This window comes from Dreissena polymorpha, chromosome 7 (assembly GCF_020536995.1).
Source record: "Dreissena polymorpha isolate Duluth1 chromosome 7, UMN_Dpol_1.0, whole genome shotgun sequence".
Lineage (NCBI taxonomy): Eukaryota > Metazoa > Mollusca > Bivalvia > Myida > Dreissenidae > Dreissena > Dreissena polymorpha.
Window position 1 is genome coordinate 101,578,493 of NC_068361.1, and position 15,223 is coordinate 101,593,715.

At 34.2% G+C, this 15,223-nt stretch overlaps 1 protein-coding gene across 1 annotated transcript in view; it reads left to right on the forward strand.

Moving 5' to 3' along the window:
* The window catches only part of LOC127839977 (uncharacterized), a 53,201-nt gene that overhangs the window by 503 nt on the left and 37,475 nt on the right, over positions 1–15,223 (forward strand). Inside the window, exons 2-6 of the mRNA XM_052368367.1 lie at positions 7,022–7,529; positions 9,373–9,408; positions 13,165–13,274; positions 13,637–13,704; positions 14,885–15,045. Coding sequence (XP_052224327.1) covers positions 7,022–7,529; positions 9,373–9,408; positions 13,165–13,274; positions 13,637–13,704; positions 14,885–15,045 — 883 coding nt within the window. The remainder of the gene's footprint in view (positions 1–7,021; positions 7,530–9,372; positions 9,409–13,164; positions 13,275–13,636; positions 13,705–14,884; positions 15,046–15,223) is intronic.

Below are 15,223 nucleotides of genomic sequence, written 5' to 3' on the forward strand. Positions count from 1 at the left end.
TCTCCTGCTCCTCCTTATCATCATCATCATCATCATCATCATCATCATCATCATCATCATCATCATCATCATCATCATCATCATCATCATCATCATCATCATCATCATCATCATCATCATCATCATCATCATCATCATCATCATCATCATCATCATCATCATCATCAGCAGCAGCAGCAGCAGCAGCATCATCATCATCATCATCAGCAGCAGCAGCAGCAGCAGCAGCATCAGCATCAGCATCAGCATCAGCATCAGCATCAGCATCATCATCATCATCATCATCATCATCATCATCATCATCATCATCATCATCATCATCATCATCATCATCATCATCATCATCATCATCACCATCATCACCATCATCACCATCATCATCACCATCATCATCATCATCATCATCATCATCATCATCATCATCATCATCATCATCATCATCATCATCATCATCATCATCATCACCATCATCACCATCATCACCATCATCACCACCATCTTCATCATCATCATCATCATCATCATCATCATCATCATCATCATCATAATCATAATCATCATCTTCATAATCCGAAGCAGCAGCACAATCATCATCATTATCACCATCAACAGCATTATAAGATTTATCAGCATTATCAGCATTTAATATTATCGTTATCAACAACATTTACATAAACCTTATCATTATCAACATCATCATCCGAATCATGATCATCTTCATTGCCAACATCATTACCGGCATCAACGTTATGTACGTTGGTGTTATATTATATATTCCCAAAACAATTGTCACTTAATTAAATATACACATCCTTTCAAACGAATAGTCTGTATTAATTCAACGATAACACAACGTTGCTAACCACAATGTCCTCATTCTTTACTGCAGTAGATAAAGTTACCTGTTTGGATAATCTTCTCAGATTGTGTTTTCTTAAAGGGGCCTTTTCACAGATTTTAGCATGTTTCGAAGTTTGTCAATAAATGCTTTATATTGATAAATGTTAACATTGGATCTAAAAAGCTCCAGTAAAAAATCAAGAATTAAATTTAAAAAATGAAAAAAGTAACCCTCAGCAGGGCTCGAACCACTGACCCCTGGAGTCCTGGAGTAAAAAGTCTACTACTTACACCACTCGGCCATCCTACCTCATGCAATGACAGCGGTATTTTATACTTAATAAAAGCAATCCTCGTAGTTTCACCAAATATAACGACAACAACAGAACTCTCCAAATTATTCAATCGTTTCGCGTTTCAATGCTTCATAATTTTCAGGTTTTAAAATTGTCAAAACATGCATATAATGGATATTTTAGAGCATGGTAAATATTCAGTATTACTGTTTCCTCACAAATATCATAACTACAACGAAAATTTGCGAATCTAAAACAATTTTTTTTTAATGTTGTCAATTTACCGAAACGTGAAAAGGCCCCTTTAAACGAATGTTAACCCAGTCTTACCTGACATCCTTGAATGATGTGGACTGTTATCTGACCCTCTCGTGGTAATCTATCAAGTCGGTAAAACATTGTAGAAATGGAATCAGCTTAATAATAAATAATGTATGATAATGTAAAATTATGTATTTATTCACTCATTTGTTTGACAAAAAGGGTTCGTTTATTCGTTCCCTTATTTTGAGGTATAGCGTTTGCTCATTTTATAACTCAGGCATGCATGCATTCGCTCATTTTATCAGGTTAAATAATCCTCTGATTAAGCTGTCCTTTTCCATTTTTTATAATCTGTATTTTTCTGTGAAAATAAAAATCACCCGAAGTTAGTTTTGAATTTGTTTAAACTTTCAAGTGAGCCGCATATACAAATAATTAATAATATTACGAAAACTGAGTGCCGTGAGCGCTTACAAAACAACCGTCTGAAAAACGACTATTGATTTTCTTCAAGTATCTGCGCACTCACTTACAAACATCTTTTAAAAACCTAATCCTTATCAAGAAATTGTAGCTCTTTCTGATTAAACTTTACGATATCGCAACGAAAATTATTTTTTTGTCTCAAGATATATATAGTAAAGAGTTTAACAACCTTTTAATCGCCTGCAACATCACGCTGGGTATGCGGATACTTTGATAACAGATGGCACTTCGGTATCAGATAAAAAAAAAGCCACGCGCGAGAGGTAACTTCATCAGTTTTTATCATAAAGATTAGTTTTTTAGACAAGGCGCATGGTCGAGTTTATAAATGGTGTATCCTTTTCTATTGCAAAGAAAAACATCACGGAAGAATGGTAGATTTTTTCCAAAAAAATAGAAAATTCGGTCAGAAAACAGCATAAACTGGATGCACAGTAAAAATTTCAACAAAATAAAACTACTTAGAAATATTGCAAGAAATTGTTTGATATTCTAGCATGTAGGGTAATCACTGTGCTTCAAATTTGTACTGATATTTTGATAGTATTCAAGTATAGCATGTTTTAATAGGTGGTATTCATGAAGTTGCGGATACTTTGATTCCCGATATAGGGCACTTCGGATAACAGAGACTTTCAACAAATTGGGCACTCTAATAACCGAGTTTTATCTTCTACCTGAAATGCATTTATGTATATTATGGCTATTTTTACCAAACATTTTGAAGTACGAATCAATATGCATTGTCGACACATTGGGAATCGATGCATAACGTTATTACATACACATGTAAAATAATGTAACAATGGCGTTGTTTGTTTTCAAAAATCTTATTACTATTAATTTATATAATTAATATTATAAGTGCAAATTTTACATAAGATTCAAATGCTTATTTCTGAAGTATTATATTTCAAGTGACGATCGAAAATAATTGTCTAAATAATAAACTTGTTTTTAAGTGGTAAATTGAGATAAAGAGAATTGAAAATACAACGGATCATGTGGATCAACACGACTGTGTTCAATTGAACTCATAGCAGGACTTTAGATAAAGTGAGCAAGGGTTCTTAAAGCGGCCAATACACTTATAAAATCCTTTGTCATTGGTGCTCATTAGAATCGCATCATGAAGACGATACTTATGCGTAGCCACACAATTTCAAAGAGATTGGAAAATTCCCTTTATATTGAGCTCTACTTATAGGAAGCACTTCCCTTTATACTTCCCTTTCCCTTTTATTATCATATTCCAAAGGGATAAGAACATATTTCGGTAATTCGTTTTTAATTTACGTCAGTACATACATTTTTATTTATTTTCCGTTTACTATAGCAGTATTCCACAGCGAATTCTGCATTTCTGATTCACTAAATAGAGTGTGTTATATCGGGTAAAAAGTGTCGAGTTATCTGGAATCGAAGTGCCATTGTCTTTGAGATGATCGGTAATAGAAGTGTCCATGAAAATTTGGCATCCGACTCTTAAAACATTTGAATTTCCTCAAAATCCTAATTCAACTAAAATTTAACATGTTGTAACATGAATGGACATATTGATCTTTTATTTCGATTAGTTGGCACGTTCTTGATTTATTTCCAAGTATTTTTGTTTTGTTGAAATACGTACTGATCATCGAATTCATGACGATTATCGATGCAATTTTATTTCATTTTTGTATAATTCATTGTTTTATTCACAGCTCCGCAATACCAAGTACTATACCATTAATCGACCAAACAATAGTACGTGTCTGAAAACCAAATGAACAGAACATAAATGCAAAAAAGCCAAAGAACTTAACTCTCGCGCGTGGTTTTTGTTGTTATCTGGTATCGAAGTGCCATCTGTTATCAAAGTATCCGCATACCCGGCGTGAACATGAAAATATTTGATTAGTGGAATTTTGCGGAAAAAAGGTCAATGAAGGAAGTGGTATTTATACCCAGTAGCTTTGTTTATTCACAATTAATGTGATTTTCACAACTATCAATCTCTGCCTTTCATTTCATACCTTTATAAGCAAGACATGTCAATTTGTGAGTGAGAGCGGTCCATAAAGCGCGATGTACTAAATCGGATATTGAAATAAGTCATCTATTCAACAATTCACCTACTAGAATTCGAATGATAATGCTATTTCCTCTTAATTTGTCAAAATTCATTGTTATGTTGTTTTGTAATACCATTTTTGTTTCTTAAAATATAATCAAAGACCATCTCCGATGATGAAACCTTTATTGACAATAACACCGCGATATAGCCATTCAATTGTCATGTGTGGGATTTTCAGTTTCTTTTACGGGAAACTAGGATACATACTTTCAATATTTAACTGAAAACAAAATTATTCCCATTCCATGCATTAAAATAAAAATTTAGGAACACTTTAAGCTTTAAATTTTTTGTCTGTTAAATCTTGGGTTAAACTATTGACGTGCTATTTTCTTTTCCTCATCTTTTGTCTGCCTTTCAGTGGATAATGCAATCATGCGTGGTCCAACTTCCTGAATACATTATTGACAAAGCGTTTAGGATATACATTAAAAACAACTCATTCGCGTGATTCTTTCTTATGCCGTTACAATGCATTTTACAAAACTAAATAAATGTACACACTTTTAATCAAAATCATGATAACATTTCGAATATGCGCAATGATGGAAGAATCAAAATCAAGGGAAAATGAACGCACGAGTCTTTAAAAACGATTTTTTTAGATTGATCGTTTCAGTGTGTTTGTACATGTGTTAAACAACTGCACTACTCCGTGCCCTGGTGTCCATTTGAAACATTTATATACTGGTTAATCCTTGTATGATATGTATGCAACTCGATAAATACATACGAGTCGCGCTCTGCGAAAATGGGGTTTAATGCATGTGCGTAAATGGTCGTCCAAGATTAAACTGAGCAGTCCGCATAGACTTATTAGGTACGATACTTTCCGCCGAAAATGGATTTTCGTCAAGAAGAGTCTTTCTTGAAACAAAAATTTCAATTAAAGCGTAAAGTGTTATTCTTAATAAGCGTGTTGTGACTTCCCACACCAATCTGGGACGACATTTTACGTGTTGTGACTTCCCACACCAATCTGGGACGACATTTTACGTGTTGTGACTTCCCACACCAATCTGGGACGACATTTTACGCTCATGCAGTAAACCTAATTTTGACAGAGCACGGCTCATAAACAGGTATTATTCTATGCTTTTTATTGTACTTGTATTTTTTTGATACGAAAAGAGTAATTCTGAATGGCACAAGAAACGCCAATAAAGCGCAAACATGTCGTTCTATCCATGTGTATTGTTTTAATGTCTGCGATGTAAAAAGTACGTCACGTTTCAATAAAATACATATAATGTACTTATTTCGCTGTAGTAGAGAATCCAACTGTATGCCATATGATTCGCGTTATGAGAAAATGGATCTAATGCCATATGCGACTAGCGTAGCTCCAGACTATCTCGCGCAATCTACCGGTCTTATCTGGAGCTACGCTGCTCGCTATTAAGTCATTCATGATATCGCAGTTTCATTCGCGAACAGAGCAGCTCCTGGGCACCACAAAATGCATAGGATAATTGTTTGATTGACGCGGATCATATAGTTTAAAAAAAAAGAATATAAATAAATAAAATAATGACAAAAGCGTTCTTTGGATAATAACCGATTAACTGGCTTTATTTTAGATTTCATTTTACCTAAGTACAATAATAAAACGAGCACATCGTTCATTTTAGGTGTTTATTATACTTTGTTTACATAAGAAAACATACTTCTTTCAATTCGACACTATACATGTATTAATTCCGGAACAAAAAAATATTTACGGTAAATTAAATAACTAATTCATTTACACATTATGCATGCTTTTTATGACACGATTTATTATCCTCTGCAATCTTGCCTCTCACTTTAATGTGCATTTCGCACAGAATGACATTATTTGTACGTGAACGTTCTTCAACTTGTCACCTAAGATGTGAAATTATAAAAACAAGAATTTAACTCGTTGACGCTTGCCGCATTTTGACAACATGTTTCTTGCTTGAAATATCGCGTATACATATCAGATGTGCATGCACCTTGTATTTTAAAGTTTTACTAAAAACGAAACGTTTTATCTATCATTCTATTTGATACCATAAACCATAACGACTTACGACAACAGTTATGTATACTTGAACATTATTCTAAGTCAGGAAAATGCGTTTTGCCAGTAGACAGCCCAACTTGATTACTGTTATTGGGTTTGTGACTATGCACATTTTGGTTTTATTCAGTTCGTTTCATTTAATTAGTTTGATTATTTGACGAGAAAACCATTGTATAACGTTGATAAATTTAGCAAATTAATCAAGTAGAAACACTTTTTTACCAATATGCAAACCATTTCAGAGAACCAGTACTCTTCCTTCGCAAATCTTCGGTATTTTTACAGTTTAATGACCATTTAGGGATACATTCATACGAACCGCGTCCTTGAAAAACCAGGCTTTATGCACGTACAATACGTTGTGTCTATACGGTGTTTTCGATTAAAATAAACTTTCTTTTAACAAATAATTGCATAAAAGTTCTTCCCCTTATTAACCTTTCCGGACTGGGGCGATTATTTGTGCAAATGCATTAAACCCGGTTTTCACAGATCGCAGATCAGATTGTTCATGAACATTTTGTATCTGACCTGGTCAAGTCGACTAACATGACGGTCTTGGTCGTTATGCTTATTACCAGGGTCAGCATAAACGCCAGCACATTACTGTTCAGTAACGCGGCACATGAGAATGTCGCTTGATTGCATACTCTGATACCAATTATTAAGCATCGATGAGCATAACGGTGGCTTTTATATTCGGATGACAGTTTAAACACTCTGTCGACTTTTTGCCGATTTATTTATCAAAAGCATTATTGAAGCACGATTTGTTCGATGGCGATTTATGATGATCCATAAACGAACATTTATTTTTATAGTCTTTTTAGTGTTTTTAGTCAGGAGTATTATTTTCCTCGTGTGAATATATTTTATGCGTTATTTTTGTAATCGAGGACAATTATTTTGAAAATTGCCTTTGTGCCAAACTGTTAACAAGTCCATATAATTCCGATGTCTTCCTTATTTCAGAAAGGAAAGGTGGCGATAACTCCGCCATCGTCTCCCCTGGAATTCAGCTCGTTCGGTGCCGCCAACCCCAATGGTTACAATAACGACGCGTATGCCCCGTCGCCCCGCCCAGTATCGACCGCAAGCGGGAGAGACGTGGATACCGAAATCGACGGACATTTTAAATTCTTAGAAAACGTGAGTCCTGATAACAAATACGTGTTTACAATAGCTTCTCCAAACAGAGAAAGTGTAGCTAGTGGGAAATCAAGTACTATTCGCTCAAACGCCAGTGGCGCCAAATCGCCAACTTCGACTTTAAATACCCGAGGAAGTTCCTTTCCGGAGGATAAATATAAATGGAACGAGTCCGGAGATTTTGCAGACGGTGCAGCGAGATCATCTGTCAAGTCGGTGCCGAAAACAAACTCTCGCAAGACATGTGCTATTGTGGCTGTGATACTTCTTGTATGTGCTATTGTTGCCGCGGTTATTGTGATATTACTACTGGTCGTCTTCGACGTGGATGGTAAGAACATTCTTTATTTATTTGTATTATGCATATTATTGAATCATGGATTCTGACATTTTGTATTATGCAGGTCATTTATTGAAAATAATTATATGTTTAAACGTCGAAAATAACGCGTTCACTTTCTAAAACACTCAAACAAGACACGACTTAACGAAAAATAAAACGAAAACAAAGACCCAAACAGTGAACTGAAACTGGGTTGAGAGGCGTTCAGAAAGACTGTAAATTTGAATATAAACGATTCACGTGTGAGCACATATTATGGAGCCATTTTAATTGTAAGCGCTTTATTATTAAATACATGTAGATATTTACTTCTGTAAAAAGACCTTAAGTTTTATTTCACTTCCAGTTGTAAAGACTTTTTTGTTTAGAATAGGAAACATAAAGAAGCAAAATGTGTCATTTCAAACGTCAGTTAACGAGTCCTTTTTTAATTGTTTACTGTTTTGTATTTTGTGGACTTTTAATGTCATAATTTAAGAGTACTGACATCACGACTAGAGCTGTTATAAAAAATCAATTAGCAGTGAGTAAACTTAATATAAAATCGTTTCTATTGCAAAAGCGAACACTTAAACACGCATTATTGTTTCTCTTATATTAAACACATAATTGAACGTTGACATTTATAATGAAAGTAGTTTGATTCAAGTTTTTGCTACTGTTACCACATTAATTTAATTTGAATATGCTACATCATGCGTGCGTGCGGTATAATTATAGGCGGGCTGAAGGGTGTTATACGAGATTGGTTATACTACTATCCAGTGAGGTGTATTTTCTATAGGGACATGTAAGCCTTTGTAGTTGAGAGGGTCTTAAGGCATGCAATCCCTCACCCAACGGGGAGTTTTCGGTGTTATTTCCTACGATATGATGTGATTCTTCAAAGTTAACATCTAGCACGTTCTTAATCCATAAAACAGCATTGTTAACGTGATACCATGGAACAGTCGAAGTTCTGACATAGTGGACATGCGCAAAACGCAGACCTATATGTGTGACAATCTGTCATATTTTGTATTTCGAAACGCTCTTCTATTAGCTTTCAAGTTCCTTAATTTCTATAATATTACTTTGAACTTCTTGCAACGATATTTAATATAAAGAAGTGTTTAATGTAATGCTTTGTAATATATGGATATTGTGTCGTAATGTTTGGTTTTCCTGGCGAAAATTTAACTTGGGATCTGTGGAACTGGGGGATATTGACCATTTATTGAAATAGCGATTAAAATCTTAACAGAATAGAATAGCCCAACACTTTCTTACAGGCAGGTACGCATAATACAACTTTACATTTAGACGTTGGTCTGTTTAGTTGAAATTTTGTTAACCGTTCCTATAGACGTATTGCATGCCAAGTTAAAGTGTTTCTGAATACACTTTGTATAAAGGTTATCTTTTGTTTATTTATTAAGAAAGCGAATATTTCAACTACTTAGATCACAACAGTAAAAACAATTCGTACAGCAAGTAATTTTCAAACATTAGAAACAATTAAATTGAAAGAACAAAGAAATTCAATAATTACGAACATTGCTGAATGTTGAGGACTAGATCGTAAAGTTTTTTTTTTGTTGTTTCGTTATAATATGTCTCGAATTAGATTCATGTGTAACAAAAAGATCAATACTAATACCGGAAGTAACAATGCAAACAGTTTTTTTGTTCCCTATGGCTTTTTATTGATATACACACAGGCGAAAATATTTACATTCAATATTCATACTTAATTTTACAATGTTAAGAATTTTTAGAATTCAGCAACTGAACCAGATTTTGATTAAAACATGTCCGTGGTAAGCATTGCTGATAAGTGTAATCTTTTCAGGTTCGGATAAAGATGGACCCACCACGACGTCACCGCGTAAGTATAACCCTTAACGTTTGTGGTCTTATAATAAGTATGCGCCTCGTTCTGGGAAAACGGGGCGTACTGCATGTGCGTAAAGTGTCGTCCCGATTTGTCTGTTCAATCCGCACAAGCTTATCAGGGACGACACTTTCCCGATGTTATCATATTTATTCGTTCAAAGGAAGGTCTCTTTGGGCAAAAATCAATTCAAGTTTTGGCGAAAAGTGTCGTCCTCGGCTAGCCTGTTAACGATTGCGTTCTTGATATGACAAACAAAGAATAAATTTGTATGATTGATGCTTTATCGTCTAAATTAGCATTATTAGTTATGCTATTGATGCATGCTGTATATTTACAATAATTTTAGATTGGTAAAATAATCTACTGATATTTTTTTAAACAGGGCAACATAGATATCTCTGACAAATAGCCCTTAATTAAATACACATGCTTGGAAAGATTGGCTGACATTAAACAAATGCATAAAACGAAATCAAGGAGTTATTAATTTTTTGCAAGACAGCATTCACGCAATGGTTTCGAATGCCAATCCAAACATAACTTAAAACTCACGTTAAGGTGCTTGAAGAATTGAGAAGTTTAACATTTACTGTATGAATGACAAACAGTAATGTACAGCATCGTTCGCTAACTAAAACGAACTTGATTAATTACTGATTATGTATACACGCTATGTACAGAGTGATCATCAGATGTGCACGCAGACAGAATGATACGAATTATTGTTAAGAAGCAATCGTTGAGAGTTATGTAAATTGATTCTAAAAGCTCTTAAACGTGCCTTCTTGTACACGTAATCTAAACATTTGCATATACGCATGTTTTCGTACTAATTACTCAGCGACCACTGTGGTACATTCCCCCTAGTTACAGGGCGATCTCTTACGACGTCATATGCTATCAGATTGCAATGCACCTATACAATATAGCTTTAGGAATCAAAGGTGTGATTGTCAATGCTATCGTGTATATCTGCACTTACGAACGTTGATGTCACTTAGTTTTATAAGATCAGACATTGTAATTATTATGAAATTATTTTTTCACATTTTTATTATATTAGTTTATGACTTTTACATGGCTTATTAGAACTATATCAAAACTTTAAGGTAATAAAAGAGTACTAAGCCAATGCAGTTGGTGACAGAGTAAATCATATTTGCATGACTCAAGAAACACCGAGCTTAATGCATGTGCGAAAAGTGTCGTCCCAGATAAACCGTGCTCATCAGGGACGACACTTTCCGCTTTTATGAACTTGTTTATTTTAAAACGAAAGTCTATTTCAATCGGAAATGACCATCCCCGATAAGCCTGTGCGCACCGCACAAGCATTAAGTCCCGTGTACCCTGAGTAGGGCTTATAAAACTACGAGTAAATATAATTAGTATCACATGCCATTAGGAAGATCTTGAATGTGATCTTTATCTGAACAAATGCAAATGACGAATAATATCAATATGCATCAGATACAAACCTTATATTGTATATTATTGCCCGAACAAATACATTTAAGAACGTTTTGCCTATTTAATATCGAGCGAGGTTTAATACATTCCATAAAGGTATTAAGATTGTATCACCACTAATTTACATGATAAAAGCACGATTTCTTCAAGTGTTAATCACGCTTGACTTGTGGTTTATAATACGCGTATTTGCGGTGGATGTGTGAAAAGGTTCGGTATGAAATGCCGCTTCTTTACGCAATCACAATTATTCTTTTCAAATGAAGATGTTATGTATTGATTTAGAAATTTAGCTGCAACGATGCTAGCTAAAAATGCCATTAAGCGACGGCGTTGCTATTAAAATAATGCTGCATAATTATCATCATATTCAAACATTTCAGCATCAAATAAACTATTTTTAACTTTAACTTTTGTTAACAGTTTCACATTTGTTATCTTCCTTTAAATGAAAGGAACTTATATCAATATTTTGTTTATTATTAACAAAGGTAAACATTGCGAATATATTCACATATAAAAATGTAAAATGCCCCTACTTTACGCAATCAAAATTATTCATTTCAAATGAAAATGATATGTAGTGGCTTTTTGAAGTCGGCTTAATCAAGGCTAATAAAAATTGCTGTTACGAGACGACGTTGCTATTAAAATCATGATCCATAATTATGTAATATCCTATTTAAACATTACAGCATCAAAACAACTATTATTAAGGAATGGAAATATTGTAATCAGTTTCACATTTTTTAATCTTTCTTTGATCCATTTTAAGTGATTGAAAATTCACTTTAATTACACGTCAGTTAAACGTAGCCTTGATGTTTGTGTTTTGTATGCTTTTATTGTAGAATCAGTCACAACTGTTTGGGAATAAGGAGAATAGTCCCCTCAAAAATCTTTATTATAGTGAATTTAAAGCAAATGAGTCTAAAATAGTAACATATCAACAGTTTATTCTCGTCAAACGAAATAATAAAAAAATGAACGTGTGGAATAATGAAAAATAAATTAACAATATTTACATGAGATGATCAATGAAATATGTTTTACTTCAATGAACCTTATAATGAAGTAGTTCGATGTTAATTCTTACAGAACAAAATTGTGTCCATTTGTATTATTAACGAATATGCACATATTCATCGGGGTTTCCCATCAGTTTACAATGTCTTCTTTACATGAAGCAGTGACCTACTGTACAGCAGACAATTGTATACAAATAACTGCAGTTTCGTTTACTTTTTGTCCTTCTTCTGAACTTTTATACTAGGGTTTATTTACAGCGTTTTATATGTTTTAATATGTTTTGCAAAAAAGTATAATATCGAATACAGTCAAAAACGTCCAAATTGAAACATGACACGCGTAGTGATGTAATTTATATATTAAGAACCTACATATTTCATACTTTAACTAAAACACACCAACAATCCATGCCATTTCAATTTGGAAGAAAAAATATGTCCACGCCTTCTTCCAAGCAAAAAGAAAGTTTATTCCGTAACATTTCAGTGTAGTGGGGATTATTACAAGCCGATTCGAGACTAAATACGCCACATAGACATAAACACCTCTCTAAAGGAATAATTATGTGCAAATTGTGTCATATATATTCAAATTAAGGACATGAGATATTAAGACTCGACTATTCAATTCTATGTTTCATACAAAATATTCCAATATTTGAATATTGTAAAATATTATCTTCATAATATTTGAAATTAAGCCGCATATGTTAACAGGTGGCAACAATAATTGACCCACCGCAGACATTGAGATTGCAATACGGGAAACACAAACCGTCGCATATTTATTAAATAATTGTATGCAAAGATCTTGGTCGCATTCGATTTCTTCATTCGCTATCTTTAAGAAAATATACTTCCTCTTTGTTTGTTTTCAGTTTCTTCTCACTCTTCTTCTTCTTCTCACTCTTCTTCTTCTTCTTCTTCTTCTTCTTCTTCTTCTTCTTCTTCTTCTTCTTCTTCTTCTGCTGCTGCTGCTGCTGCTGCTGCTTTCTTCGTCTTCTTCTTTTGCACATTCCTTTGCTCCACATCATGTATTATATACGCGTAAATATTATGAATAAGATTCTTATTTTCACCGACTGTCATTGTAAATAACTAACTGAATACTTTAATCCAACAACATACGCACGTAATAAGGAATTGAATTAAACTGTCGCCGTGTGTGAATATTTTATCGAAAACTAGTGTCATGAAAATTTTGGCTTAAAATGTTATTATCGACGCCTTCTCTGTTTCCGGAACGCAGAGCTGCTCGTGCTTGAAGGGAAGCTAGCTATCAACCGGACCTGGATGGAGGATCTATCGGACCGGAAGTCACTGATTTACCAGGAAACGACCGCAAATTTCACTGCCGAGGTGGGTCCTACAAAACTATCTTTATGCACATTTTTTGTGGGTTACCTAAAATGATGAGAAACAGAGCTCGTAGCTTTTTTGGACGCATGATCATAACTTCATGCCATGCAATGTAACCTCGTTTTTATTTTGGATAAAATTACGACGGACGAATTAATTATGATAAGTCCAAGTGATTATGCAGCGACGAGGCTGGGTAACGTAGGTTGTTCCGTATTTCGTCAAATTAAGTATTCACAAAATCTTATATTGACATAAAAAACTGAATACGTTTTGATCTATTAATTCTTATTTCAATTAGTGTAGAAAAAATATGGGATCAGAACAAATGTTCGCATGGCGATGATCATTTTGTATTACAGATGGATATACTCTTGAAAAACAGTTCGTTTAGAGACGCGTACGAACGGACGGAAGTCATCGGGTTCAGGTAGGTTTTATTTTGTATTAACTCACCTATTTTGTTATAACATATAATTAAGACCAAGATTTTTTGAAATTCTATTTATCAGTAAAAGTGTCACAAATTTACGTTCTTTGAACATTTTAAGACTTGTGTTTTTTTAATGAAAATAATTTGTTTGCGAGTGCACTGTTATTAAGTTTCAATAGCTGTAATTTTAAACGAACTACTGGAACGTTTCAGATTTATGAGTAGTCAAGCATTGTTAAACCAAATGCATCAGTGCATTTAACGGATTTTTTTTCACCAACAATAGCAATAAACGTGTTTAATTAATGCAAAATATTGTATAAATTACAATACCATGTTTCAAAAAACTCTTTTTCGAATATTAATTTAAATATTAACAGCAAATTAGCAGCAAATGGCATACGGTTGCAGCGTCGATTTGTCGATTTATTAAATAAATACTCCTGACATGTTCATAAAAACAAACCATTTCGCATGCATTACTGTTAGTGTATATGGGTTAATATTGATATGCGATGTTTAGATCGTATTCGTTCGGCATATCATAACAGGTTGTTGTTTGTTTCGCGTCTGAATGTGATTCAAGTCTTACATTTACATACGAAGAAATGGATCGATACAAATGAAATCATATCTATTAAAAACAACCCGCAATTTACCTTCCCATCCTGGACACATGCACACTTTGTAATTGTTATTTAGTCTATTGTGTATTTGTCGTCATGAAACGTGAAACGTACGTGTAGTTCATATATAATGTTTTTGTGGTAAACAAAACCTATCCTAAATGTTTGTTTATAACCATGTTATAACATATTCCTACACCTCTACCACCCGGGTACTTATTCCTACACCTCTACCACCCGGGTTCGCAATCTATTTATAACATTACATCATGTTACGGAGCATCCTGTGGATAGGCGACGCATGACGATCCATATGAGCCTGGATCTGGGAAAACGGAGCTTAATGCATGTGCGTCAAGTATCTGTGCAGTCCGCGCAGGCTTATCAAGGACGACACTGTCCGCCTAAACTAAAACTTCGCTATCTTTTAATCGAAAAATACATTTACAGCGGAATGTGTCGTCATGTATAGGCTTGTGCGGATTGCTTAACGCACATGCATTAAACCAGTTTAAAATAGCGCGGCTCATAGAAAGTACATCACGTTTAAGGTCAGGCAGCGTCATAGTTGATTTCCGGATCATCAGCAACAGTCGCTACAGAGCGGTAGCAGATACTTCCGCCGAGTACGCGACCTTGGTGGAAAGGCACATCAAGCAGTCAATCAATTTGACGTCACTTCCTGTCATCAATGGCTCCATTACCTTGAAAGGTGAGTCCAACAGTGCAATGTTTCAAATGATTAAAGATTCGGTCAATGATTTTGTTAAAAGAGTATGATAACGATCCCTACAATGTTATCAAATGTTCTTAAGCAAACTTTATAATTTAAAGAATTATTACAATCAAGGGAGGCGACATACATAGCAAATGTATTAATATAACATGAT